Source organism: Sturnus vulgaris, chromosome Z, assembly GCF_052056855.1.
Source record: "Sturnus vulgaris isolate bStuVul1 chromosome Z, bStuVul1.hap1, whole genome shotgun sequence".
NCBI classification, from domain to species: Eukaryota; Metazoa; Chordata; class Aves; order Passeriformes; family Sturnidae; genus Sturnus; species Sturnus vulgaris.
Genome location: NC_142283.1, coordinates 30,201,506 through 30,226,971, shown reverse-complemented (window position 1 = coordinate 30,226,971; position 25,466 = coordinate 30,201,506). Strand labels below are relative to the sequence as shown.

Below are 25,466 nucleotides of genomic sequence, written 5' to 3'. Positions count from 1 at the left end.
ACTGTGTCCATTACCATGTTACCTGAGATGGCTGTAGTTTAATTCACTCTGATTACCTAACCAGCTAGATAAATACAATAGCAACCAATAAAATTTAGCCACTGTCTTCATTTAAACATGCAATAGTATTCACTTTGTACTAATCTCTAAAGCACAGGTCTAATTGAAAAAGCCTATTGTCTTGATTTGAAAGACAGGTGTCTGCTAAGAAAGGCAAGAGCATTTCTTGAAATGGAAAAAATGTAAACCTCCTCCCTCCAAATTATTACAATTTTGAAATCAATAAGTTCTCAGGCAAAGATATGGGAATAGGAATAACAGTTCTTTACTAGGAAAATTAAAATAAAAATACAGTAAGACAAAACAACAAGACACTGTCATAGTCAGAATACAACTTAACACCCAGTCAGTCAGAGTGTTGATAGCAGTCCAATTAAATGGTGGCTGCAGTCCTCCTGGAATAACAGATGTGGTTCAGTTGAAGCAGTGGTCCTGTAGAAGGGTGCAGTTTTCCTCTGAAGGTCCAGTGATGATGTAGAAGGGTCTATTTTTCCTCTGGAATCCAGTGGAAAAAGGCTGCTCTGATGTTCCAAACTTCAGATTTTATCTAGGAAATACTTGGCTCCTGCTCCTAGGTGGAGCATCTCACAATGGGATGATGCAATCTTATCCGTTTTGCAGTGGGATTCAATGGTTCATTAAGAGAAGGTATTTCCCTGGAGGAAGGATGGGTTGTGGAAAAGATAAAGAACACTGCCCCTCCTGGTTTAAACAGATGGACAATTAACATACCTCCCCTGGAGATAAGGATCACTGCCCCACCTGGTTTCAACAGATGGTGATAGAATACATATTTTCAGTTACATGCTGCATTGCAACCCAAGACACCCATATATGTTAATACATGTTGTAGGAGGCCTATGAATTTACTGAAGAAGGTTAGCAGTAGGAATAGCTGCTTGCTAATGCCATGTCCAGGCCTTAACTTCAGACATGGTTTACTGCAACCATTGGCCATACAGAAACTAAAAATCACACATGGATATTCCTTCACTCAAATGAAGCTCAGTGCACAGAGCCATGGCAGATAATCTAAGAAAAACGGGGAATTAATTTAGCTTGAACAATCCATTTGAATGCACAGGAATTAACAAAAATTGAGATAGAGTTTGAAAAGGAGGTTATATTTGTCTTCCTCAGAAAAAAGGCTCCATATGGATAATTAGTATGCTTACATATTGCTGTGTTTGTATCAGAGTAAGGCATATTGACAATACTCTATAGGATGCACAAATTCTTTATGTTCCTCTTTTTAGCTTGTGTTTATGTATGATGGGATCACCTTATACAAGGCTCAACATTTGAAGTGTGTATATATTTCCTTAACATACTAATGCCAAATTGTATAGGGTGGGAGAGGTAGGATTTAGTGAGGAGATGATAATGTGATGGCTACATATTTTTCCAATATTTATTCTAGGGTCTTTTGTGGCACTCATTTCCATAGTAGCATAATAGCTTATGCCCTCATTCTTCAGTTTTCTGAAGGTAAAAACATAGGAATTGAGATTCACAGCTGAAAATACTGAAATATGTTAGAACTGGATTTCTGCACCAGAGATAGTACTAAAATTTAGATCTTTATAGTCCTGAAACACTAATCTTAGAGAAATTAGGATTTTAGTTAAAATTTAGTTATTTACTAGAATTAATTAAATCAAATGGATAGGCCTTGCTGAAAATAATGAAAAGTTAGAAGTTAGTTAGAAGAAACTGGCTTGAGATAGTTATCTCAGATTTAAATAATTATTTGCCTGTCATTTTTATGTTTGCTCAGCTGTGCTTGCAATGGGAAAATAAGAAACTAGTAAATAGATCCAGAGAAGCACAAACAATTGCAGCCAGAAATTTATTCAAAGTCATGAAGGGAGGAAATTGGAGTGCTCCCAGAGGTAATTTGTATTGTCATGGATAGAAAAGGTCCTGAGTTCAGAGGGAGGAATACTCGCCTTATTATCCTCTTTTTAAGACCCCTCCCCACAAAAATGACCCTAGATCTAATCCAAGAAGCCAACCACACATGCTTAATAGCCATTCAAGCTAATTACCTTAGGAAGCGGATAGGGGAGTGGGGGGGGAATGGGAGGTGCTGGTGTTATGAATATGTAATCATTCAAAACTTTTGTAAATAAACAGACTCTGTGATCACCTGTGATTTTGCAGTGTGTGTTAGGGGGTTAACCCCCACAGCTGCCTCGTCCTGAATAAACACACATTTTTTAACTTTAAATTGGTAGTCTTTTATCCATTACAGTTGGGTATTGGTATTAGAACAATACTCATATTTTAGTAAATCAGTCCTAATCCATTGTTTTAATCCAAAATTCATTTAGACCTTTACTGGAGATCAAAGTAATTAATTATTCACCAAATAAAATAATAATAATGGTTTTCATTTTTTAGTGTTTCCCAAATCATCTCCACTTGACTGATTTATCTACACCAGGGAAAATGAAGAGACAACATATGTCGTTTGAAGTACTTAGAATTTTTCATAAAAGTTTTCTCATTTTCAGATTAGGAATTCTGCCTCTGTATGAGGATGTAGAATATGAACTGGATAAACCTAGAAGAGAAGAGTTTGCCTCTGGATCAGGTGGAATATCCTCTTCTAGAATACCTGATTCAGATGGAATCTGAATGTTAAGACAAAACGCCCTGAAATCATGGAAGAATAGGTGAAGTATCAATAAGTTTAGACCACGTATCTTTTGTGGGGAAAACTCAGCATCATGAGCGAGAGAGGCTTTAGCATCTGCTACCATTTCAAATGAGACCTGTTTCTGAGGAACCTATGTGTTCTAGAAACTATGCGTTCTAGAACAAAGCACAGGTGTAAAACACTTGGTGCGTTGCAGCATGGCTTCAACGTTCCTGTAGCACTGCAGCCCCTTTAGTAGGGAAACCAACACAGAGTCACTGCCAGGATCAGGCCCTGAGGGCTCCCTTGCAATGAAGCTCCCTCGCTGCAAGAGAATCACGCAAGATCCGAGATCTGCCCTCTACTGCGGGTCGGGCGGGTCCCAACCCACTGCCCTCATCGAACCAGGAGGAACGTCTGACTTAGTTACAAACCTATTTTTGGGAGGGCATCGAATTTCTGCCAGAATTTCTGCCAGGTGTCCGTTGCCCAGGCTGCCCATATCCCTCAGAGAGCTGCTCTCATAGTGTCCTTAAGCTGATGCAGAGACCCTGCGTCTAGGTGCTCAAGAAGGAGGTAATTCTAATTAATTTACTCATTTTGTATTGGAAGTATGCTTATGTATTGGGTTCGTGTGGCCAGGTTTGAGTAGCAGGAATGGGGGAAGGAGGGAAAGAGTGTGAGGTGTTGCTAAAGGGGTGGGTCTCACTTTTAAAGTACATTTCAAGGTATTTGGGATTGGTTTTTCATTTCTTCTTTGCCTGTGGAATTTTTTCCCATTGACATGCTAAGAAGCACTGATGGCTGTCTTTGAGACAGTGGGGTGAGGGGGAACCTCCCTGTTTTTTTGGGAGTTTCTCTCGGAGTGGGGGGGGGGGGGGGGGGGGGGGGAGGGGGACACACCGCGACATTGGAAGCAGGTAAAGGAGAGGAGGGGGCAGTTGCTCTCTCTCGCTCGCTCTTGGCTCCAGAAGAGAAAGGTCGCTGCAACCGCCAGCCATCCCAACGCCGGGAGCTGCCTCTTCTTCCGCTGTTGGACCCAGCAGCACCAGGGCCTGCTAGGACATCCTTCCACTTTCAGCTTGCTGTTTCCAAGCGTCCTGCCTCTCTCCTCCATTCCTTCCCATGTGGGACACACGCGCCATTCACCCCAGCGCTTCTGCAGCTGCACGGGATTGTCGCATCTGCCCTGCCCACCGGGAGCTGGCCAGCACTCACTGCTAGTGGTGATAACTGCACCAAAGGGAAAAGGGCTTACGGCTGAGAGAACTGTTACTGGGTTCTTGTTCTGTTTGTTGTTAATTTCACAGTTGTTGTTGTTTTGTTTGCCTGTTATATATACTAGTTATTCTAGCTCTTCCTATCCCCACATCCTAGCTGTTTTTCCTATCCCCATATATATCCCCAAAGGCCTTAGAGCAAGGAACCACTTCGTCACTAAAAACCAGGAAACGAACTCTCCAACCAGTTTATTATGTTAGAAAGCTGATATTTTTTCAACATATTGGGTGCACGTGGATAGCTTCTGTTGGGGGTTGGTTCTTTTTTCCCTTTTTTTTCTCTGTGGAATTTTCCCCATTGTCATGCTAAGAAATCCCTTGGCTAGGCCCTAGCACAGTTGGCTAGTGACGGAAGGAGGGGAGAGACTCTCTGTCCCTATTTTTTTTTTTTTCAGTTTCTCTTGCAGGGCGGGGAGGGAACGGGAGGGGAGGGGAAGAGGGAGAACACCGCGAGATCAGGGGGCAGGTAAAAAAGAAGTGTGGGCAGTTGCTCGCTCTTTTTTTTTTTACCCGTGGAGTCGGAGGAGGACAACCGCAGCTGCCGCCCACCATCTTTGCGATCCCAACGCCGGGAGCGGCCTTCCTCGGCTGTGGGACCCCACCACCCCCTGCTCGGACGCCCTCCCCCTTCAGCCTGGCATCTCCAAGCATCCTATTGGAGCACTGGGAGCGAGAGTGCCCCAGGGATCTGTAAGCAGCGCCTCTCTCCTCCACCCTTCCCATCCGGGACGCAGCCGCCATCACTCCCAGCGCCCCAGCCACGTGGGATCATCGTATCTCCCCCTGATAACTGGGAACTGGCTGGCGCTGCATGCCAGCTGTGACGGTAACTGCACCACGGGGGAAAGGTGTAAAGGTGTCCATAACCAAAATAACTGTTACTGGGTTCGGGTTCTGTTTGTTGTCAATTTCGTAGCTGTAGCTGTTGTTTTGTTTGCCTTGTTTTATATATACGTATGTGATAAATGTGATTCGTGCTAATTAAAATGTAACTATATTAACAAAATTGTATTTAGATCAATAAAAGACTATTGTTACCGAGTGAAAGGGGGGGAGATGGGTGAGACAGGATAAAAGACATCTTCCAGATGTTGGGAGTCGAAGAAGGAGGTTAGAAGAAAGTCAGATAAGAATAGTAGAAGGACGTAGGTCTGATAAGCAGCATCTAGAAATACAGCTTCAACCTTGAAGCTGTCAAAAATGGAATGATTCCAAGCATGGGACATGTTATGGAAAACATCTGCTCAGTCACACAGGGCGCCTGCGCTACCTGCAGGTCACACCTCGGTCACCGATGAAGATGATGAGCCTTCACCGGAAATAAGACCCTCAAAAGGATAAGAGACCCCCTAACCCATTAGTAGAGCATGCACCGTGCAGTATAGTTACGTAGATTTTAGGAATAGAAACTAGGAGGAGCTTCCTAGAAACTTTTGTAGCCTATAGTATATAAGTGGGATTGTTAGCCCAAATGCTTGGGTACGAGAGGAAGGGCAGGCCCCTCCCCGTACCCCCGGTCGGTTTTGCTTATGCTTTATACGAACCTCAATTATACTAAAACACTTACTCTCAAATCTTATCCATCCCAAATTATACAATTGTAATACTTTACTTGGATGGGATTTAGTTTCAATAATTTTTGTAATCATCGTTAGTACTTCTGATTGTATTCATTTATAATTGCTACTATTAAAAATTTGTTGTTACTTTTAATCTTTGTTGTTTGTTTAATTGGAAAAATAGAAAACCATTCCTAACACGTATATATGTATATATATATATCAATAAAGAACTGTTATTCCTGAGAGGAATGTTGAATTTCTCTTTACAAATGAGCTGTGGATCAGCCTGTAGATAAGGCTAGCACTGAGAGATAAAAGAAACAATGGGATGGATTCCACTGATTGATGAATGGAAAGAGATAGTTGCCTTTACAAACAAACTGTAGGGCTGCTGATAAATGAAATTGGATACCGAAAGATGAAAGAAGCAACGGGGGGAAAACTATGAATTAAAAATTAAAAGGGAGGGTTATACATTAGAGGGGAGTTTCAGGTATCAGGCGTTCCGGGAAGTCTGTGCCTCTCAAGTACCTCAGCCAATGGGGAAAGAGAGAGGGAAATGCGGCCGGGAAAATAGGATGAAAAGGAGGCTGCGTCCTCCAAAAATTTGAGAGATCCCAGGGGAATGTCTCATGGCCTCTCCATTTATTCGAATAAAGCAAAAAGGACTCCTCTGTCTCCTTTTTGGACATAAACCTCTGGTGTTTGTGGATTAATTTTCCTGACATTCCTACCCCCATATCTTTGCCTGACAGCCCCTTTATTTCAAAATTATAATAAATTGGAGAGAGGGTTTTACATTCTCCATTTCAAAGAGAGGCTCCTAGTTTTCTTAGCAAATACCTGTCTTTCAAACCAGGACAGGTTCACCTAATACGCACATCCAGTTTGAAAACTTTTCACTATTTATACACTGTAGGAAATAAAGAAATTAATGTTCATTGGCTCCATAAGTTCCATAATTCTCTCAATTAATTAATATTCTATCTCCTATTTGCTTGTTTTCTCACTTCTTATGCTAATTAGCCTAGTTCTTCAGTCTTTTTATTATCTTTTTCCCAAACAGAAAAGGTGAACTGGCTTTGTTAGTTTCTTCTTTATCTTGAGTTCCTGCAAAATGTCCTCGGGGTTCATGAATTTTGCATTACTTTTGTCCAATTTCAACAACAGATCTCTCTCCAAGGCCTTGTTAACATCCTTTTAGGTTTGAGATAATTGAAACATATTAGAGTGTTGATTACACTTGTTTTAGAAAAACTTAGTTTTAATAATTTTCTTAAACTATCTTCCCACAATACCAGTTATGACAACCTTGCTAAATGCTGGCTACAGTGGCATATGACAGAGTGGAAAATTAGAAATTAGTTTTAATTAGAAAATTAAAACTGCTTCAGAATAATTAGAAACAATTAATTAGAAGATAATTAATTAGAAGAATTAATTAGAAAAATTATGAGGAAAATTATATATTTCCCACAGTTAGCACAAGGCTTATTTGTCACACATATTGAGAGTTAACACAAAGCTGCATTTATCCCTGATATTTGTAGTAAGCACTGTATGATACAAAACAAAGCATTAATCCTAGATAGGGATCAAATACTATTGTGCTAAGGTTAAAAGAATTTCCTCCCACTGCTGCATAAATTCCATTTAAAAGAAAATAACTTGTTGTGTAACATTTTAACTACAAGTCTTGTGACTGTCCACAAAAGTATGTTTTATATACTATCCTCACATACTTCAAATACAAATATTAGATACTACATAGGAGTATCTAAAGTTTCTGGCTGAAGCATAGAGGCTATGAAATACTGCTTCCTAAAAAGCATAATTGGATTTTATATACTATGGTTATTTGGGGAGAGGAAGAGACAGAACCTAAAGGAGCAGAATCACATAATATGTAGAGACCCACCACGATCATCGAGTCTAGTTCCTGTCCTGCACAGGACACCCCAAGAATCACAACAACGGCCTGAGAGCATTGCCCAAACACTTCTTGAAGCCACCAGGCTTGGTGATGTTATAAATGAGAGACAAAAGTCTCGATATTCAGCAAAATTTAGATTGCTTTATTTGATACAGAAAGAGCAAGCAGTGGGCTGGGGAATGTGAGGGGTCACCGCCCACTCCACTCTCCACCAAACCTTGGTTTGCTGCCTCTTCTTATACTATAGTTTCTCGTTGTAATCAATAATTTTTGGGTTTTTGTTGTCATAATTTTGCCAGGTAAGCAGTGGTGGTCAAATAAACATCCTTACACCAATTCACAAAGCCTTTGGGTGATACCAGTCACAGATAGCCATCTGGTCCTTGTAAATAACCACCAGAGAAATTCTGGAAGTCTGGTCCTTGAGATAGGCAGCATTGATCAGACAAAGGCAGAAAAGGCTATTGGGAAGTCTGATTTTGCAAGCTGGTAGCCGATACCACTTATTTGGAAAACATAATATACCATAACAAGGTGATTTTAAACAGAATTATTATATTATATAATTTCCTTTATCTAGTGTCCATGCTTCACTTCAGAGCTTAGTATTATACAAACCCCAATACTTTTGTGATTAACGAATCTTTTATCAATTATCACAGTGATGTGACCACTTCCCTGTGGAGTCTGTTCCAGTAACCAACCACCCTGCGAGTCAAAAACTTTTTCCTTATATCCAACCTAAACTTCCCCTGACTTAAGTACATGCCATTTAGTGTCCTGCCACTGGGCACCACAGTTAAGGTAAGTGCCTGCCCCTCCTCTTCCCTTATGAAGAAACTGTAACTGCAATGAGGTCTCCCTCCAGTCTCCTCTTATCGAGGCTGAACAGACCTCAGCCACTCCTCACACGGCTTCCTCTCCAGACCCTTCATCATCCTTGTGGCCCTCCTTTGAATGTTCTCTAATAGCTGAATAACTGTCTTATATTGCGGTGCGCAAAACTGCCCCCAACACTCGAGGGGAGGCTGCACAAGTGCAATGTAAACTTGCAAGTTTACATGAATAAAACCGAAAGGGAAACACGAGAGTGCTGCTATTCCGCAAAAGTTTACAACAGGCTGTTTCGCAAGAACCCTTCCTCAAGAAACAAAGTTTGGGAAAGGAAACGGAAATGTCCTTCTCCCATCAGGGAGTGTCCCAGGCCTGTCCAGCGCGCTGAGGCGGCTCCCGGCGTGCCGCGCGCGGGTGCGGCCATGTTGTGGAGCCATGTTCCACAGCAGCACGCAGCGCCGGCACTGGACCTTCCGCGGCGAGGAGGAGCTGGCGCGGCGCCGCGCTGAGGGGAACCGCTGGGCCCGGGCCAGGGCGGCGGCCAGCGGGAAGGTGCGCGGGGCCGCAGGGGTTGCGGGGCGGAGCGGGGCGGCAGGGTGCTACCGCGGCGGACTCAGGCGCGGCTTTGCTTCTCCCAAGGTGCCGCAGGGCGACCTGGTGCTGCTGGAGCCGCACGAGGAGCTGGCACTATGCAAGTACTACGAGAAGAGGCTGCTAGACTTCTGCGCCGCGTTCAAGCCCGCGATGCCGCGGTCCGTGGTGGTAAGCGAGGGGAGGACAGAGCTGCAGCCTCCGCCCCCCTTATCCCTTAGCTTACTGCCTGCTTGGATTGTTCTTGAGAGCGCGGATGTCTTTAAAGCCTCTTTTCTCTCTTCTAGCACTATAGACTGTGGCCACTTCATATCTTTTTTTGTTTCTTTTTTTGACGTGTACAGCCATTTCAAAACCAGATGTCTTTCAAGGGGATCTTTTCCCCTGTGGCTCATAAACTTGCTTGGGTTACTGAATTGTTTTGTTTTCCTTTAGCAAAGAGTAGAAACAAAATAGTCGTAGATTTTTGGTGATACAATGAAACAATCTCCCAGTAGTTAAAGGAGACGGTCCCAAATTTGGGCTGTCATTCAGATGTTTCTCCAGCATTAATGCTTCTCTGACCACAAAATAATGTACTTGCATTATATTAGATCATGTATTGGCAAAATATTAACCTACAAAGGACGAACAGAATTACCTTGAACTTACTTGAATGCAGAAGAGGATATTTCAGAAGGGAGAAGTGAAGACTTAGTGCTGAAGAACGGAGTGAAATTGTGCCTCTCTCATTAAACCATTAAGATGTATGATTTACACTGTCCCCTGTTAGTCCTCCGTTTTTCACGCAGGTATGGTGAAGGGTGCCATGCTTGAGGATGCCTTTGAAAGATGGCAGTCAGTGCCATGGCATATTCTGTGAAGCCAGACTGATGTTTGAGAAGTAGCCCCTGCAGCGTCTCATTTTGGAAAGCATTGGCTTTCATGCTGATAAACATGCTGCAGAATTTAGTGATGTAAAATGTCAAATGGTTAGGATTGCTCACAGCTTTCAGGATGGTTTTTTTTCAGCCTTTGATTTTTAAATTTCATTTTAATACTTTTTTTCATAAAGATACTGCTGGCTTTTTAAGCATTGTCTTCCAAAACATGCCTAAAAATAAAAAAATTATTTGGTATGACAATCGTAGTGTAAGGTTCTTGCAGGCAAAAATAAAGACTTTGAAATATTTAATGACATAAAAAGGCTATATGTGTCTTAGTGCCTCAGTGTATCATATGTGCTTGTAGTATATATCTAAACTTGCCTGGTTTTTGTGTTTTTTTCTTTTTATGTACTTACTTATTTTTTCTTAATCCATTTTTATTTTTTCCCTCCCCATTTTTTTCGATTTAGGGAACAGCTTGCATGTATTTCAAACGTTTTTACCTCAATAACTCAGTGATGGAGTATCATCCTCGGATAATAATGTGAGTTATCAACACTTCTTGAGTTACTCAATCAAATAGAATATTAGAAGTATGATCTTTATATTTATAAAGACTGAAAAAAAACCAAGAGAGAAAATCTGATAGCTTAAGTAGGAGTAAAGACAAAAATATGGTCAGTTTCACTATCCTTTTGCTGTGTTCAGAACATGGTGTTTTAAATATACACAAATTTTCTGAGCAGAACTCTTACAGGAGAATGGATGCTGCATATGTCAATTGTTTGCTTTTTTGTTTTTTTCTTTCCTCAAGGCTAACATGTGCATTTTTGGCCTGTAAAGTAGATGAATTTAATGTATCCAGTGCACAGTTTGTTGGTAACCTTCGAGAAAGTCCTCTTGGACAGGAAAAAGCTCTTGAACAAATACTGGAATATGAACTGCTACTTATTCAGCAACTGAACTTCCATCTCATCATCCACAATCCCTACAGGCCATTTGAGGGATTTCTAATTGATATTAAGGTAATACTCTCTGATACGCTATGTGCTCTGTGTAATAAATATAAGTCTGTCATGCATTGTCTTAAAAAAATTTACTTCCTTTTGTGCCTGTGAGTTAAAAGATCTAATTTCTACAGTGATAGACAAGTACCTGAAAGATGGTTGTTTTACTTGTGGTCTTTAAGGTCTTTAAGTTGTTTAGGATATTTTTGGAATAAAAATATGGTCTGCTACTTTTTAGCTTTATAAAATACTGTTGAATTGTGTATTCTGAGCTCATGAACAGGAATGATGAACAGCTGCTTATTTTCCTAAATCATTACTTTTTAGACTCGCTATCCAGTGCTGGAAAATCCTGAAGTTTTGAGAAAAACAGCTGATGACTTCCTTAACCGAGTGGCTCTGACAGATGCATATCTGCTCTTTACACCCTCACAGATCGCTCTCACTGCCATATTATCTAGTGGCTCAAGAGCAGGAATTAATATGGAAAGGTAGTATTTTCTTTCTTTTATGTGGGATTTAAGCAGTTTATTTGCTTCATGTATAAAATTGCTTTGCTGTAGACATTCTTAATTACTAGAATTGTGTATTTACTGATTGATAGCACTTGTCAGTTCTTTATGTTTTAGAATGGCAGTGGTACTGTTCATTTTCACAAATAGGTGATGAAAGCAGTAGATTGCTGTCTGGTATTTATAGTCCTCTGAAAGAAGTTAAAAAAAGCCCCTGATTACTTTGCCTTAATTAGAACAGCATAGGATTTTCAGACTCAGTTTAAGGGTTACATAGGGAAGAAAGTGAAAATATGGTGGAAACTGAGAGTCAACTGAAATTACACTGAACTAACAGCTAATGGGCATACTGTAACATGCTGTGTTTGGATGCTGCAGCTGTTCAGTTTCCATGGATATGAACCAGGGCTAAGGTGTGCTTCAAATCAGTCTTTTCCTTCTGTGACCTTGTCACTGGTGTTTTCACAGGTATTATCAAACACTTTGATACCTTTGCTGAAATGTATAGTTTGTTTGGTTTAGTTCTCTTGTGGACAAAATATACGCTTTTCTTCAGATGAACAGCTGAGGTGGTTGCTGTAAGGAACTGTACCTGGCATGTTATAATACCATGCTAGTACCTGTGAGCATTTTGTATCTGGAGTTTTAACACCTGCTCTAAATCCAAAAAGTTCTATTAAAATAAAATCACTAATCTGTTCTAAATCTCTCTAGTTCTAAAAGAAGGAGTGTTGGGAGTATTCTCTACAGGATTCACTGTCTTCTAAGAATTGTGTAAAAACATTTAGGTGCTTACTTTAACTTGAAACTTGATCTCATTCCTAGACCTGTATTCTGTACTGCTTGTGCTAAAATTCAGAAAATCATGCTTGCAAAAATAATTAAAATAATTTGTAGATGTGATTCAACGTGTCTAAACTTTGTGTGCACATTCAGGAAGAATTCAAGTCTTTATTACCTGTCTGCACCATACAGTTGTTATAACCTTGTTTGATGTGAGTTTTTGCTGCTGGACATGAAAGAAGCTGATGGTGCAGCTGATGGTCTGTGATCAGGTGCAGCTACAGAGGCGGTACAGAACACGTGGGAATTGGAAAACCTGTTGCTGTCATGGGGGAAGGGCTAGAACTTCTTGGTTGTTGTGGATATTGGTGAGGAGGATTGCTCATGTCTTTATCTAGGCAATGTGCATTAGTGTTATTACTAAAGAGAAATTTAATCTCATTGGGAAGAGGAAGGGACCCATTAGTTCATGCAAGACACCATTTAGTAATAGCTTTCAGCTGCCAGAAGCAGCAGGCCTGCCTTGCAAGCTCTGCTGTTGGTCAGTCTGAAAACCACTGTAGTATTTGTTTGTCCTGTGGGCATATTGTTCAAGAGTGTGATGTTGTAGAATCTTAAACTTAATTTGACTTAGCTCCCTGAGGCTTAGAAATGTCTAATTTGGCAGTGTTATTTCAATGTGGCTGGGGGAATATTTTTGTCACCTTTTTACAGTGACAGATTTGCTTTTTTATCACTTTATAGCACTTACACAAAAAGCTTAAAGAGTTCTTACTTAGCTAATTATAAAGCTCTAGGAGATGTTCATAATAAATAATACACTTTTTATTAACTCACAGTAATTGCCACAAATGATTATGACACTTTAAAAATTTATTTTTCCATGTCTCTTTGCAGCTATTTATCAGAAAGTCTTATGCTGAAAGAAAACAGATTGACCTTATCCAGATTGCTAGATGACATGAAATGTAAGTAAATATTGGAAAAGTATGATAAAGAATATCTCAAAAGGAGGAAAAACCATCTTTTTCCAAATTACAAAAGCTTTAAATAAAAAGGTGTGCTTCAAATGCTTCTCTTCACCTTAAGGCATGCATAAGTAAAGTGCATACAGTAGAATGAAGTACTCAGCATGTGGCTGGAAAGGGAAAAAAGACTGAAACAAAATGAACAAATAAATTAAACAAATTAAATTATTTGTTTCATATTAACAGGCAGAGGACCTGCCTGATGCTTTCAGTACTTACGTGCTGGAGTCAGTTAAGTGCTAGCCACTTTTGAATTCAAAAGTGAGAAATCTCGTTTGAGAACTAGATAAAGGTTTCTGTACGACAGAACTAAATCGCTTTTTAAGTCACTGTATCTTAAACATTATACCTTCAGGCAAAGCCTGCATATAACAACTGAAAGGTACCTTTTGTAAGCTAAATGATTAATGTGATAGGCCAGTATTTATACTGCACAGTTATTTTGCTGCTATGTTTCAGAAGATGCTTAGCTTCACTAGTGTGAGAAATATACCTCTGTGTGTATATAGTTTACAAATATTAAGAATACCACCATGTTTAGCTAAGCTAAAAGGGAGTGTAGTACACTGTTACCTTTTTGTATTTAAATGAAAAGGCTGTGGTATGAAATTCCCATTAAGTATCAGTTATTGAATGTGTTAAGCTAATGCATGCGCTTCAAATGGGAGTGGTGGCAGTGAAACTGGGCTGGCTGACATGAGCAGTGAATGCACCATACAAGTAACCAGGGTCTACAAATTCAATTTAGCTTAAATTTATAGAACTTAAGATGTTTAATTTCTGGTCTTCTAACAAATCGAGTCTTCAGACTTCCATTACTAAGATGGAAGGGAATGCTGGGATCACTTACTCTTCATTTCAGTTTTGTAGATGGTAACTTTAGCCCAAAGGCAGCTCTTCTGTAAATCTAACACGGTTGGAAGGAAATTTTGAAAGCATTTGTAAATGACTTCTAGAGAGTACTGGTGGCAGAGAAAAAACTTGTAAATTTAATTTGCAGTATTAAAAAGACTGGAACTGATTATTTTTTTTTAGGACAGCAGGTACAGTGTTGATTGCAAAAAATACCTGTGTATTTTGAAGCTTGTTAGCAGAATAATGTGAACTCTGCCTTAAGGAAATTTAGAGTCAGTGCCGTTGGAGACTTTTTTCACTGTAGTTACAATGAGGGAAAGAAGGATGAACTGTTGGTTTAAGCGTGACTGTGAGACTTATACAATACTCAGCCACATTGGAGACTGGATAGGGTTGTGTGATTCACAAGTGCACCATGATTCACAAGATTCACCATGCAGATGCCAAGTAACCACCAGAGCCATCCTTATCACTGACGTCCCTAGCTAGGCAGGGCAGAGAAAATAACAAGTTTATGGGCTAAGACAAGGGCAGGGAGAGGTCACTCACCAGTCACTGTCATGAGCAAAACAGACACAACTGGGGGAAATTAATTAATCACCAATCAAATTAGAGTAGGGTAAGGAGAAGTGAAATCCAAATCTTAAAAAGACCTTTCCCCCACCCCTCCCGTCTTTCTGGATTCACTTTCACTCCCTCCAGTGCAGGGGGACTGTAGTCAGCTTACCATATATTTGTGTTGCTCCTTCCTCCTCAAATTATTCCCCTGCTGCAGTGTGGGATCCCTCCCACAGAGACTGTCCTCTACAAATTTTTACGTGAGTCCTTCCCACATGCTACAGTTCTTCATGAACTGCTTTAGTGTGGTTCCATTACACAGGATGCAGCCCTTCAGGAACAGGCTGCTTCAGTGCAGATCTGCCATGGGGTCACAAATCTTGCCAGCAAACTTTCTGTAGTGTAGGTTCCTCTTTCCTACGTGGTATGGTACATAGCATGTAATTCCCAAGGGTCACTGCTTCCTTTGGGCACATCCACCTGCTCCAAAGTCACCTCCTCTACAGGCTGCCGCCAGCATTTGCATTTTTTTTTTTTTCAAATCTGTTATCACAAACGCACATTCACTGTCACTTAATAGGCCTGGCCTTGGCCAGTGGTGGATACATCTTGGAGCTGTCTTACATTGCCTCTGTTGTGCCTGGGGGAGTCTCTAGCAGCTTCTCACAGAAGCCACCCCTGTAGGCCCCCCACTACCAACATCTTGCCATGCAGACCCAACACCAGAAGGCAAAGCAGAAATTCTCTGTATGCTTACAGCTGTCTTGTTGATATTTTAGGCATGAAGAATCTCATTAGAAAATATGAACTGCCAAGGCCTGAAGAGGTCATTGCTCTAAAACAGAAGTTAGAGAAGTGTCACAGCTTGGACCTTTCATGTAATGCAAACCCGTAAGTATATCTTGGATGTGTGAAACTTCATCCTTTTTTACTGACATAAGAACGTTAATATTTTTTTACCTGTGTGAGTGATAGAAAATGAAAACCCTTAAATGTTCAATGTTTATCTGCTTGCTGTATCTTCTGAAGCTGAGACTGAAGTACTCCTTTCAGTAATACATAAATACGTACTTTTGTGCTGATTTGCATGGCAAGCTGATTATTTTGTAACACAAAACTGGAATACAAGGTGGCTTCTAAGGTGTGGCCACTTGATGTTGTATGTAATGAGAACTAAGTGCTTTAAAATCAGGTGATTAAAACAAGAATGTTGTAAAGGCTTAATGTTTTCTTAAAAATTATGTAGATGTGCAAAGGGTTTCCTGATTTTTCTATTCTGCCCATTTCATTTCAATATGCACCCTGAACTTCCAGCAGGCTGCATGCCGAGGCTTTGCTAGTTCTTTTATGGAACAGGTACGTCCCTAATGTAATCCTGGGGTCAAATAAAGAGAGTCTTAGCTTATAAAAATACCTAAGCATTTCACTCTTCTCTGTGTTAGGAAGAAGAGGAAAGGTTATGAAGATGAGGAATATGTCACAAAGAAATGTAAAATGGATGAGGTCAGTAAACCTATTGTACAGGTTTTGCTTGGTTTTTTTCACTCTAATGCCATGAAAGAAGTGACACAGCTACTAAGATAAATTTACACATCTGTAATATAATTCTACTTGTTGCTCAGACAGAAACTTTTTCAACTTTTTTTTTTTCACTTTAAATGAGCCAGATTTCATACTTGGCTGTACTTGGAAGTGTTTTTGAATACCCCTGTCTTTTGCGAAGAGGGGAATGAATATGCAGACCATGCTTCCTGCTGTTTCTTGTGCTTTGGAAGTTTTTATTTATTTTATTTCTTGCTCAAAACAGTGTGGAGTGTTGGACTAAATTTATGTCAGAAAATTTGTTAACAAGGCCGCATGAATTACAGACGGGCAGCTAGTACTTTGCATTTTAAGACCACGTATAAATAAGGTGGAGATAAACTGACAAGGATGACTCAAAAAATAAAAGCAATATTAAGGTTGTCCTTCACATCTGAGATTAACACCTTCCAGAGCTTTTGTTTGTAAGTGGACAGTAAATGGGAGAGAGTCCATGCTGGCGGAGGTGAAGAACATTTTTTAACTGGACTGATCTTGATACAAAAGACACTGGACACTGCTAGTCTAAGACACAATAAGTATGGCATTTAGAAGAATGTGTTAACATTTGAAGAGGGTCACCTGTCAAAATCTGAAGATAAAAGACAAGATTTGTGTCATTTGCTATTAGAGGTTATTATAGTAGGTTGATGCTACAGTGTCAAATTAGAATCTAAAAAAATATTTAAACAAGATTATAATAAAATCAGCATTCAAACTATGTTCTAACAATACGAGGGACCTTGAACTTAACTTTATATTTTATTGCTGCAAAAACTTTTGATTAGTTCTTATCCAAATGCCAGTCTTCAAATGAAACAGGCAACTATAAAAGAGGCACTTGGAAAACTTTTCACTTGTTGTGTAATTTTACTTCTAAGTCATCATCACATGAAAAACAGATCTGAGCTGCCTAGGAGATAAAGGAGAAAGTGTGCTTAACTTTTTGAAAGCTTCCAGAGTGTGCAAACGTGGCTTCATTAATCCTATATTTATCTGATATTAGACTGTAGTCTACAAGTCCACAGTCAATTCTGATCTAAGATGTTTCTGGATTTAACTGTTTGCAGCGAAGGTTAGTATCAGTAGAAAGCCAGAAATGGTATGGTGGGCTCATCAGTTTGAAATTATAAAAAACACATACAAGGTAATGGCTGAGCACAGGTGTGACTCAGCTGCCAGGGTGACAAAGCCACGAAAGGCACAAGACAGTAGTAGAAGGTGCAGTACGAGCTGTTTTGGAAATCTCTATGTAGTTATCCAACATAAAGCTCATGCTTCTTTATCTAAGGTGCTGAAAAGGGACTGCTAAGATGACTCTGTGCCCGTGACTGTAAGCATAGATATGGATAACTAGCTTTAAAGTTAAAGGCCTAACTTGTTGCAAGTTAAAATATTTTTTTAGTCTTCTCTTCATGGAGTCTCTCTGTAACTTCTTAAATCCAGACCGTAAAGAGCGCACTACCACACACAGATGTCACTCAAGGTGTTGTGTTTTTCCATTCCATTAGGAAGAGTGGACTGATGATGATCTTGTGGATTCAGCATTACTTTGAAGGAAGATGAACTCCTACCATTGCAGGAACTACTCTCTGGTGTCAGTTGTGACTCTACCTGCCACAGGTTCCTTATTATGTGTCATGAGATCTTGATGCTGTTAGTTCTCACCTTGGCTGTAAAGCCTTTTACTCTCATAAAAGAGTAAGCTGTGGTTCTATTAAACCCATATCCATTACAGGTCCAACACTATCAAGATTTGCTTCAAGAAATCTGGCCCTCGTTTTTAGTTCAGAAACAGTTTGATGTGGCTGCAGTGTAGTGTTAAGAACACCAACTGATTTATTTCCCTTTCACACATCCTGTTCTACAATAAACCCATTTTACATGTAGCTTTAGGTGTTCCCCAGTTTCATTCTCTTTGCTGTATTTTGTGTGAAATAGGTAAATTAGGTAGGCAGCTCTGCCTTCCAGTTTGTATTTTTACAGTGTTATATTACCTATACCAAAGCAACTAAATCCACAAAATAATCCCTTTTATACACTCTGTTAACGATCTAAGTAGGACAGAAGGAAAGGTTAATTACTTATTCCTCTGAGATGCAGTTTGATGGAGGCTTGACAGGGTTATGGGACAATATAAGAAAAGACTGCTCAAGTAACAAGGTCTTGCAAACAGGTGTATTGTCACTATGGAAGAGTGTCACATGTGTTTGCCCAGTGCCAGACATGTGACATCTGGCAGCTCTCACCCTCAAGAAACTGTTCCAGCTGGAGACCAGGGCAACAGAGCAAGAGCCATTATAATACTACAGCAGAGGTGCAAAAGCAAGTCTCTGATTTTTATGTGACAATGATTTGGCAGTTCTGATACTGTAGGCATTTTAAGGGTTTACAACAGTGTTTGCATGATAGAATTATTTAAGTGGTTATCTCATTAGTCTTGTCAGTGAATCCTTTTATTCCCTATTATTTTTTCACTGCCTAGGATGTAACACACGGTGATGATGAAATACTCTCTAAATCAACAGCACATTTTACTATTCAATTTTTTAAACAGTTTATGGCAGTGTGATGGGAAGGGACACCTTCCACGAGACAAGGCTGCTCTAAGCCTCATCCGACATGACCTTCAACACTTCAAGACCAGGGCATCCCTGGCACTCTGCCAGTGTCTCACCCTACTCACAGGGAAGAATTTCTTTTTATTAAATATCAGCCTACCCAAGATGTTTTAACATCTACTTCCTTGTCCAGTGATGTACAAATTAAGGCACAGGGACAAGGTAATGCTGTCTGAGGACTCAGGCTCAAAAAGTGACACAGTGTGAACACTTCAAAGTATACCACCAGTGCAGACACTGAAAAATTTTCACAGCAGCCAGAGTTAACCAGTTTCCATAAAGTTTGAGATACGCAGCTTGATTTATTTTAAAAACTTTTCACTTATAAAAATAATATTTATGCTAGACTTACAGTACAAAAAAGACCAAACAATATCTATTTTATAAAATGGTTTAATGAATGCATGCATGTCTGATATAATGATCAATAAATTTACTGAATTCAAATGATGTACTGTTGTAAACATTTTACAAAAGCATTGTGATTTATCTGGATATACAGTTCTTGATGGAAGAACTATTCAGACTGAAGCAGTGACACATCAAAAAAAATAAAGCTGACAAGACCCATTCTGCATATTCTCTTTTAACATAATTCCAGCAAGAGAAACAGCATGGTATAAAAAGTGTACAGTAAAGGTTGTTCCTACCACAACATCAAATTCTGGAAACTTAAATACAAGTTAAAAGTGAATGAAACAGTCAAAAGTCAGAATTATTGTAACCAGTCAGAAGTTACAGTAAGAAATGTTATCCAGTTATAGGTGGTTGTCAGAACAACGCCTTTCATCTCATGTCAGTTGATAATTCTTTTCCAATCAGACAGCAAACACTTTGGCAATCAGAGATGCTGAAAATTTCAAAGTCCTAGACACAGTCACAGCATCTGCTCTGTAGAAAGTGAACTGTACACCAAGGCTCAGAGGTTGTGAAATTTCATTGTTTCCAAGTGGAAAAAAAAAAAGTGCAAATGTCCTGCACAGATAGCTTAAAAAAAGCTGCTGGTACAATCATTCACCAACAGGATCTTTGTTTTCCTTTTGCATAGTTCACACATCACTGAGAATGTGACAGAGTGTGCTATTTTTGGCAAGAGCAAGAAGAAAGTGATACTGGTCAGAGTTGCCATGTTGGGCATGCTGGATCCATGCAGAATTCAGGTAGAGAGCTGCTACCTGACGTTGTTGGACACTGAATACTGATTTTGTTTTTGTTGTAGCAGTTCAGTAATGGCCAAAAGCTTCTTAAGAACGTGCTGTGAAAGAGAGTGAGTCAGTGAAACTACATGTTAGCTACTGGAGAAAAGGCCTCTCTGAGCAGCATATTTTCAGCATCAGCCTAAGGAGACCTGCAACTCGGTAGTTTAAATACATTACTAAAAAGAGAAAACTACTGATTCCCTAGCCAGTAAGGGTAATCTTAAAAAAGTGTTAAGGACTTTGCCCCTCCCTCCCATGGATCTTCTTACTTCTTTGAGGTTAACAGGAAGGCAGAAGAAGCGTGCAGCTAAAACACTGTTAAGAGTTTGCCAGGAGAGTTTGCCAAGCATACAAGTGTACTGGCAAACTAGGAAGCAAAAGTGAGGTATTTAAAAAGCTAAAGAAAGCAAATTTGGTTCTCAACTGAAAAAAAATCCAGATCTGAAAACTAAGACCCAGAGAGAGTCTGTCAGAAGACAGTAATTTTGTGTGTTTAAGGCTTCCTCTAGAAACTTTAAGAAACCACCCAAACTTAGTTGGCTTTGTTGCATGAGGGAACAAAACTATGGATTAAGTATTTCCTTCACAGCTAATAACCTCCTAGTGAAATAGAGTATCAGTCATACTGCTACAGAAATACCACAAAAGAATCCCAGCATTAAGGAGTAACTCAGGACACAGCACTCTTACCTGTGATTTGTTTGTGTTAACTCACCTGCATCACCCCTCGCTCATTGCTTAGTGTTCGGAGCTCATCCGAGTGTGCTACACAGATCTCATGCAAGGCTGCCAGGTCACGGGAGAGGTCAGTTCGAGAGTGCTCTGCAGTGTCTGGAAGCTCAGGAACATTCTTCAACAAAGTAAAAGACAGCAGATTTAGGGTGCCAAGACCAACTTTGGTCTTTCCACCTAAACCTCCAGTCTATCTTTCTATTATGAGCTATCGGTTTATTTTCTCCTCTTCACAGGCATGTATTCTCATACTGCAATTTGTAGTGCTAGGAGGATTCTTACTACAGGATCTGATATTGCTCCACCTTGGAGCTGACGAGAAACCTGCAGCATATGGAGACTCAAATGCTCCAAATGAAGGGGAAATCCACCCATTGGGAGCTTTTTTAAATCTAAATGAGAGAAGAGCAACAAAATTCACCAAATCTGCTGTTACCTATCAAGTAACTCATTAAATGATGGTGAATCAATAATGCTGCAATTAAAACAGCAGAATAATCCAATAGGTATTTTCAAACCAACAGTTATCAGAGACCTCATATAAAATCTGTCATTTAAAGAAAACCCATGTATACATACGCAGAAGTTGCAATTTAATCAGGAAAGGATGACATCTGGAACCCATCCAAATGCCACTCGTGTTTAAATATTCTGAGATGTCTTCTAGTCACTTATAAAGGATTCATTCAGAATGCTTAGCACATTTTTTAATTTCGCTTTTGAAAATTAATTATGGCATTTAAAATACATATATGTAAAACGTGATGACTTAACTCCTGTTATAGCTATTATACACACAAAATAGTCACATTTTAAAAGGACTCAGTGACAGCAGTTCACTTTCAAACTACAATATGTAAAATGTACACAGTGAAGCTTTTGCTAGTGCTAACTGAAATTCAACCTAGTATTTTTTAAAGAAAAATTATTTTCAGTTTTTGGTCAAAACCACATGACAAGTTATATATAAAATCTTCTGGTTTAAAAATATGTTTGTGAAAGGTTTGTACTTTTGCCTAATATTTCTAATCTCATAGCTATAGAATCTATTACAGCTTCTCACATTTACACTAAATTAATTAAGTCTTAAATTAATTAGAGGCACTAAATTAATAAAGTCTTAAGAAGACACTTGATGGTTTTAATTCCATATGACCAGCAATTTTTGAGTAAGTATTAAAAAATGTACTCAGATAAAAGCATTCAGAATTATGTGGGAGCTGATGCATTGCTGATCTAGTTAATAAGAGGTGTAAAAAATTTTAATTTACAATTCTGCTATGTAACTTCAATTACTTTTTTAACCACTTACCCCAAGTTCGTCCAAGAACATGATCATGCGATGTTTGTTGCTCTTGATGAATGGATTTACCCCTTCCATATATGGCTCCTAGTAATTTTAAAAAGTATTAATTAACAAATCGCTGCCAAGATAATTGTCACATCTGAGGCAAACACAGTGCAGTCAGGCAAATGGCACTGCAAAACGAGTATGTAAATTGGAATAATACCCTTTTTTCAAGTGTATTTCTAATGACTGGTGTGCAGCCAGTCAAAAAAGTACAGAAATTGCTACTTTCTTGTATTCAAAAGACTGAGAACCTGTGATTCAAAATTTTTCTTACACATGCATACTGATACAAATTTGCATCAAGGCGAGTGTCCCTAAAATACCTGTTTGCAGTATGCAAATGCTCTCTGTTCATAGGTATCAGGAACACGTGCCTTCTTTCCTGTTTTGTCATTAACTTACATTCTAAGTTCTGTGTGTCTGAGAAACAACTTTCTCATACCAGACTGAAGTCATGTTAATTATGCTTTAGTCAACAGATTTATTTTTAGCAATGTTTCATCCTGGAAATTGAGACCAGTCACTGCTGGCATTCTCTTAGTGTTTTAATAGAAAATTTACTGAAAACTTGGGCTTATTAGTACAATAGGTACACTTGACTTACAGCTTTCATTATGTCTAGCAGTATAATTGTATAAACAGGAGAGCTTTGAAGGGCTCTACCACAGAAAACACCAATTTAACAAGTGGTAAATGCAGGGTCAAAGTGGAGGAAGAGTGTATCATTGGTTCTGCATAAGAAAATAGCAACACTTTTTTTTGCACGCATTGAACAGGAACATGTGAGAAGTGTACTGCAAACACAGTTCTAGGTTGTTCTCTGTATGTAAAACTGTATTCACCTTAGCTCCAAATTCAACCAGATTTGCTAAATTCTGCACAGACTTGGCAACCAGCGTCAGTGTTCTTGCAGCAGTGGGGGAAGGAGAATCTGGCAGGAAATCAAAGTAGAGAGTCACTTGCTATTACATTTAAAATTAACAGCAGTTGCATGAAAATAAATTCTTTTCACATTCATATTTTTATAGATTCGTTCTTAATATAAAACAACTGCATATGAAAGGTGTCACTTGGTAAAGTATAATATATTGCTTTTGTAATGTCCAAAAGCCATGTTAATCTGATCATCTTATTTTCTGTAATAATAGCACACAGAACAAGAAGGCAAAATAACTAAGTGTTATTAAGAGTTAGGTGAAATGATAACCATTTGCTCAGAACTTGAGAAGTTTTATTGGAAGGAGGATTACTTGTTAAAACATTTACCTTTGAAATTAAAAAAAAAGTAAGTTTACATTTTCATTTTCTGCTTATGCCCACATAAGTGGGCACTGTCAAGTTATACTTTTAAGTTACTGGCAGCAGGAAAAGAGAGTGAATGTTACATGCAACTGTGGCCTATATTTCTATGAAACTCTAGTCTGTAATCACTGTGACTATAAACACTTTACATTAACCATTTAAGTCAGTTAGAACTTCCTTTTTCCAACAAGTGATGTTACCCAGCAGTATCCCACAAAATTACTTTTCTCTCCAGTTAAAGTAAATAGCCTGGTTGAAAGCATTCCACTGACAGGTTATACGGTCTGTAAGTTTCCCTTAACAGTAGTTGAGAGTACTAGCTGGAGGTAACTAAGCAGGATTGTAATGGACAGGCTCAAAAGGCATTACTCAAATTTTTAAGTAGTTTACACCTGCAGTCACAGTGCAACCCAAGTCAGGATGTACCTAACTTGCAAACCACCCAAAGACAATATGATGCCAGAAAAATTATCACTTGTTCCAGCCGTGTTTCTCAAATGCCCTCTCCAAAGCATGTACAGAAATGATTACTGTGTGAAAGGAACTTCGTTTGACACAGTCCTTCTCATTTAGTACAGTGTTAAAGACTGATGATAGAAAACGTGCCACGTTGTCTTAAAAACTGTTTCTGAATAAAGAAAAAAAGATTTCTGAACCAGATTTTTTTATTATAACCTACATTTCCTAATTTTCTCCCTTTCTGAAGGCCATCCCTCTCTCATGTTTAAGATTCTACATCTAAGATAGCTGTATTTAATGAGTCAAAACACTACTCCAATGGCTGGAAGCTATCTAAGCAGGACATTCAAATTGTTCAAGAATCATTTTCTAAGTGCACAAATGTATTTCAAGCTCTGTAGACACATACCAACTTTATAAATCTTACATTTCAGAGATACCATTGCATTCAGCTATTAATTCTGGCATTGCACTGTACTGAAAGTGACATCTGAAGTTCCCATAATTACATTTTTCACACTGCTAAAATACTTTAAACAATTACAGATTTGACTCAATATTTTATTATTAAATATCACAGTGGATGGTTTTGGGACTTTAAATTACATTGAGGATATCCACAACCAGGCCTTTGAGGGTGAAAAGCATATACCCTAAGAAGTCAGCCAAATGATGTGGATAACTTGACTTGAAACACAGCATTTAAAAAAACTTTCTATTTTGCTATATTAGATACCACAGTGATTTCATCTCTCCTGCTGCATAAAGTATAGATTTGATCTGAGACACATAGTCACCTGAGATGATATTAAACATCCTTGGGTTCAGGATAGCAGGACAAATCAGTCGAAGAAAAACAAAGCCACTGAAATGAAATAAAATTGTATTTCATTCAAAACCTTTAGAAAATTCATGTAAAATTGTGTAGTCTTTGAGGAAGAAAGTTAATGTGGCATCTTGTTGAGACAAACACCAAGAAACTAGCCTGTGCTCTGTAAAAATATAAATTAAGATCATCATGCTACAATTCTATGAACTGCAATGAAATCTGAAAGAAGAGGAACAATGATTTCCCAATATAGGTGAACTGTTGAAATTGTGTAGGAAGAAATTAATTGCCAAGTAATAATGAAGCCAATCCCAAACCATGCTCACATCAAAAAGGAGCTGCCCTTGGTCTCAGACCTCCCAAAAACTCTCCACTGTCCGCTACTGCAAGTCATCCCATCCTACAGCCACCCACTTCCCCAAGCCATTGTAAGCTGGATCATCCACAGGAGTGGATGGGTAAAAAGATCTCTCTTGGCAGAACACACCTTTAGGCCAGCTTCAGCTGATCCACTATCCTGATGATATTAGACTTCAGTAGAAAAATAAGGGATCTACCACTTTCCACCATGGAATAATTGCTGCCATTTTAAAAGCTGTAAAAAAGAGTGCTTTGTTCTAACTGCAGAACTAGGAATTCATTCAACAGGAACCCAGAATAGGCTTCAGCAGCATGAGAAAAATCTATCTTCCTGTTAATACCAGAGGTTAACTCAGGTTAGCCTCAACTCCAGCTAACTGCTGTACAATGAAGTGAGATACAGACCAATTAAATAAATCCAAATTACTTGTAATTTTATCCTTGGACACCACCAGCAGGCTGGATTTCACCACAACAATACCAGAGCCTGACCCCTAATGAAAGGAGGAAGGGAACCTTGCC

At 39.1% G+C, this 25,466-nt stretch overlaps 2 protein-coding genes across 3 annotated transcripts in view; one reads left to right on the top strand and one right to left on the bottom strand.

Moving 5' to 3' along the window:
* Window positions 1-8,671: 8,671 nt before the first annotated feature.
* On the top strand, window positions 8,672-19,282 carry CCNH (cyclin H). Its single transcript, XM_014892691.2, has 9 exons — window positions 8,672-8,862; window positions 8,950-9,072; window positions 10,238-10,311; window positions 10,582-10,792; window positions 11,102-11,265; window positions 12,967-13,037; window positions 15,290-15,401; window positions 15,953-16,013; window positions 17,603-19,282. The coding sequence occupies exons 1-9, from the start codon at window positions 8,746-8,748 to the stop codon at window positions 17,645-17,647; spliced, it is 978 nt and encodes a 325-aa protein (XP_014748177.1). The 5' UTR covers window positions 8,672-8,745; the 3' UTR covers window positions 17,648-19,282.
* The window catches only part of RASA1 (RAS p21 protein activator 1), a 55,882-nt gene continuing 49,505 nt past the window's right edge, over window positions 19,090-25,466 (bottom strand). The window contains exons 21-25 of one of the 2 annotated variants that reach the window (XM_014892685.2): window positions 24,553-24,620; window positions 22,837-22,925; window positions 21,956-22,033; window positions 20,627-20,761; window positions 19,090-19,967 (exon numbers count right to left, since the gene is read on the bottom strand). In XM_014892685.2, the coding sequence (XP_014748171.2) occupies window positions 19,884-19,967; window positions 20,627-20,761; window positions 21,956-22,033; window positions 22,837-22,925; window positions 24,553-24,620 (454 nt within the window). In that variant the 3' untranslated portion in view covers window positions 19,090-19,883. Of the gene's footprint in view, window positions 19,968-20,626; window positions 20,762-21,955; window positions 22,034-22,836; window positions 22,926-24,552; window positions 24,621-25,466 lie in introns of those variants that run through there. The other variant, XR_015799238.1, reaches the window with a different exon arrangement.

What these genes read in the sequence shown, in the direction of transcription:
- CCNH (XM_014892691.2), top strand. Translation starts at nt 8,746, where the DNA reads ATGTTCCACAGCAGCACGCAGCGCCGGCACTGGACCTTCCGCGGCGAG. An exon ending in CGATGCCGCGGTCCGTGGTG is followed by an intron (nt 9,073 to 10,237) that starts GTAAGCGAGGGG and finishes TTTTCGATTTAG; the next exon opens with GGAACAGCTTGCATGTATTT. An exon ending in AGAAATGTAAAATGGATGAG is followed by an intron (nt 16,014 to 17,602) that starts GTCAGTAAACCT and finishes CCATTCCATTAG; the next exon opens with GAAGAGTGGACTGATGATGA.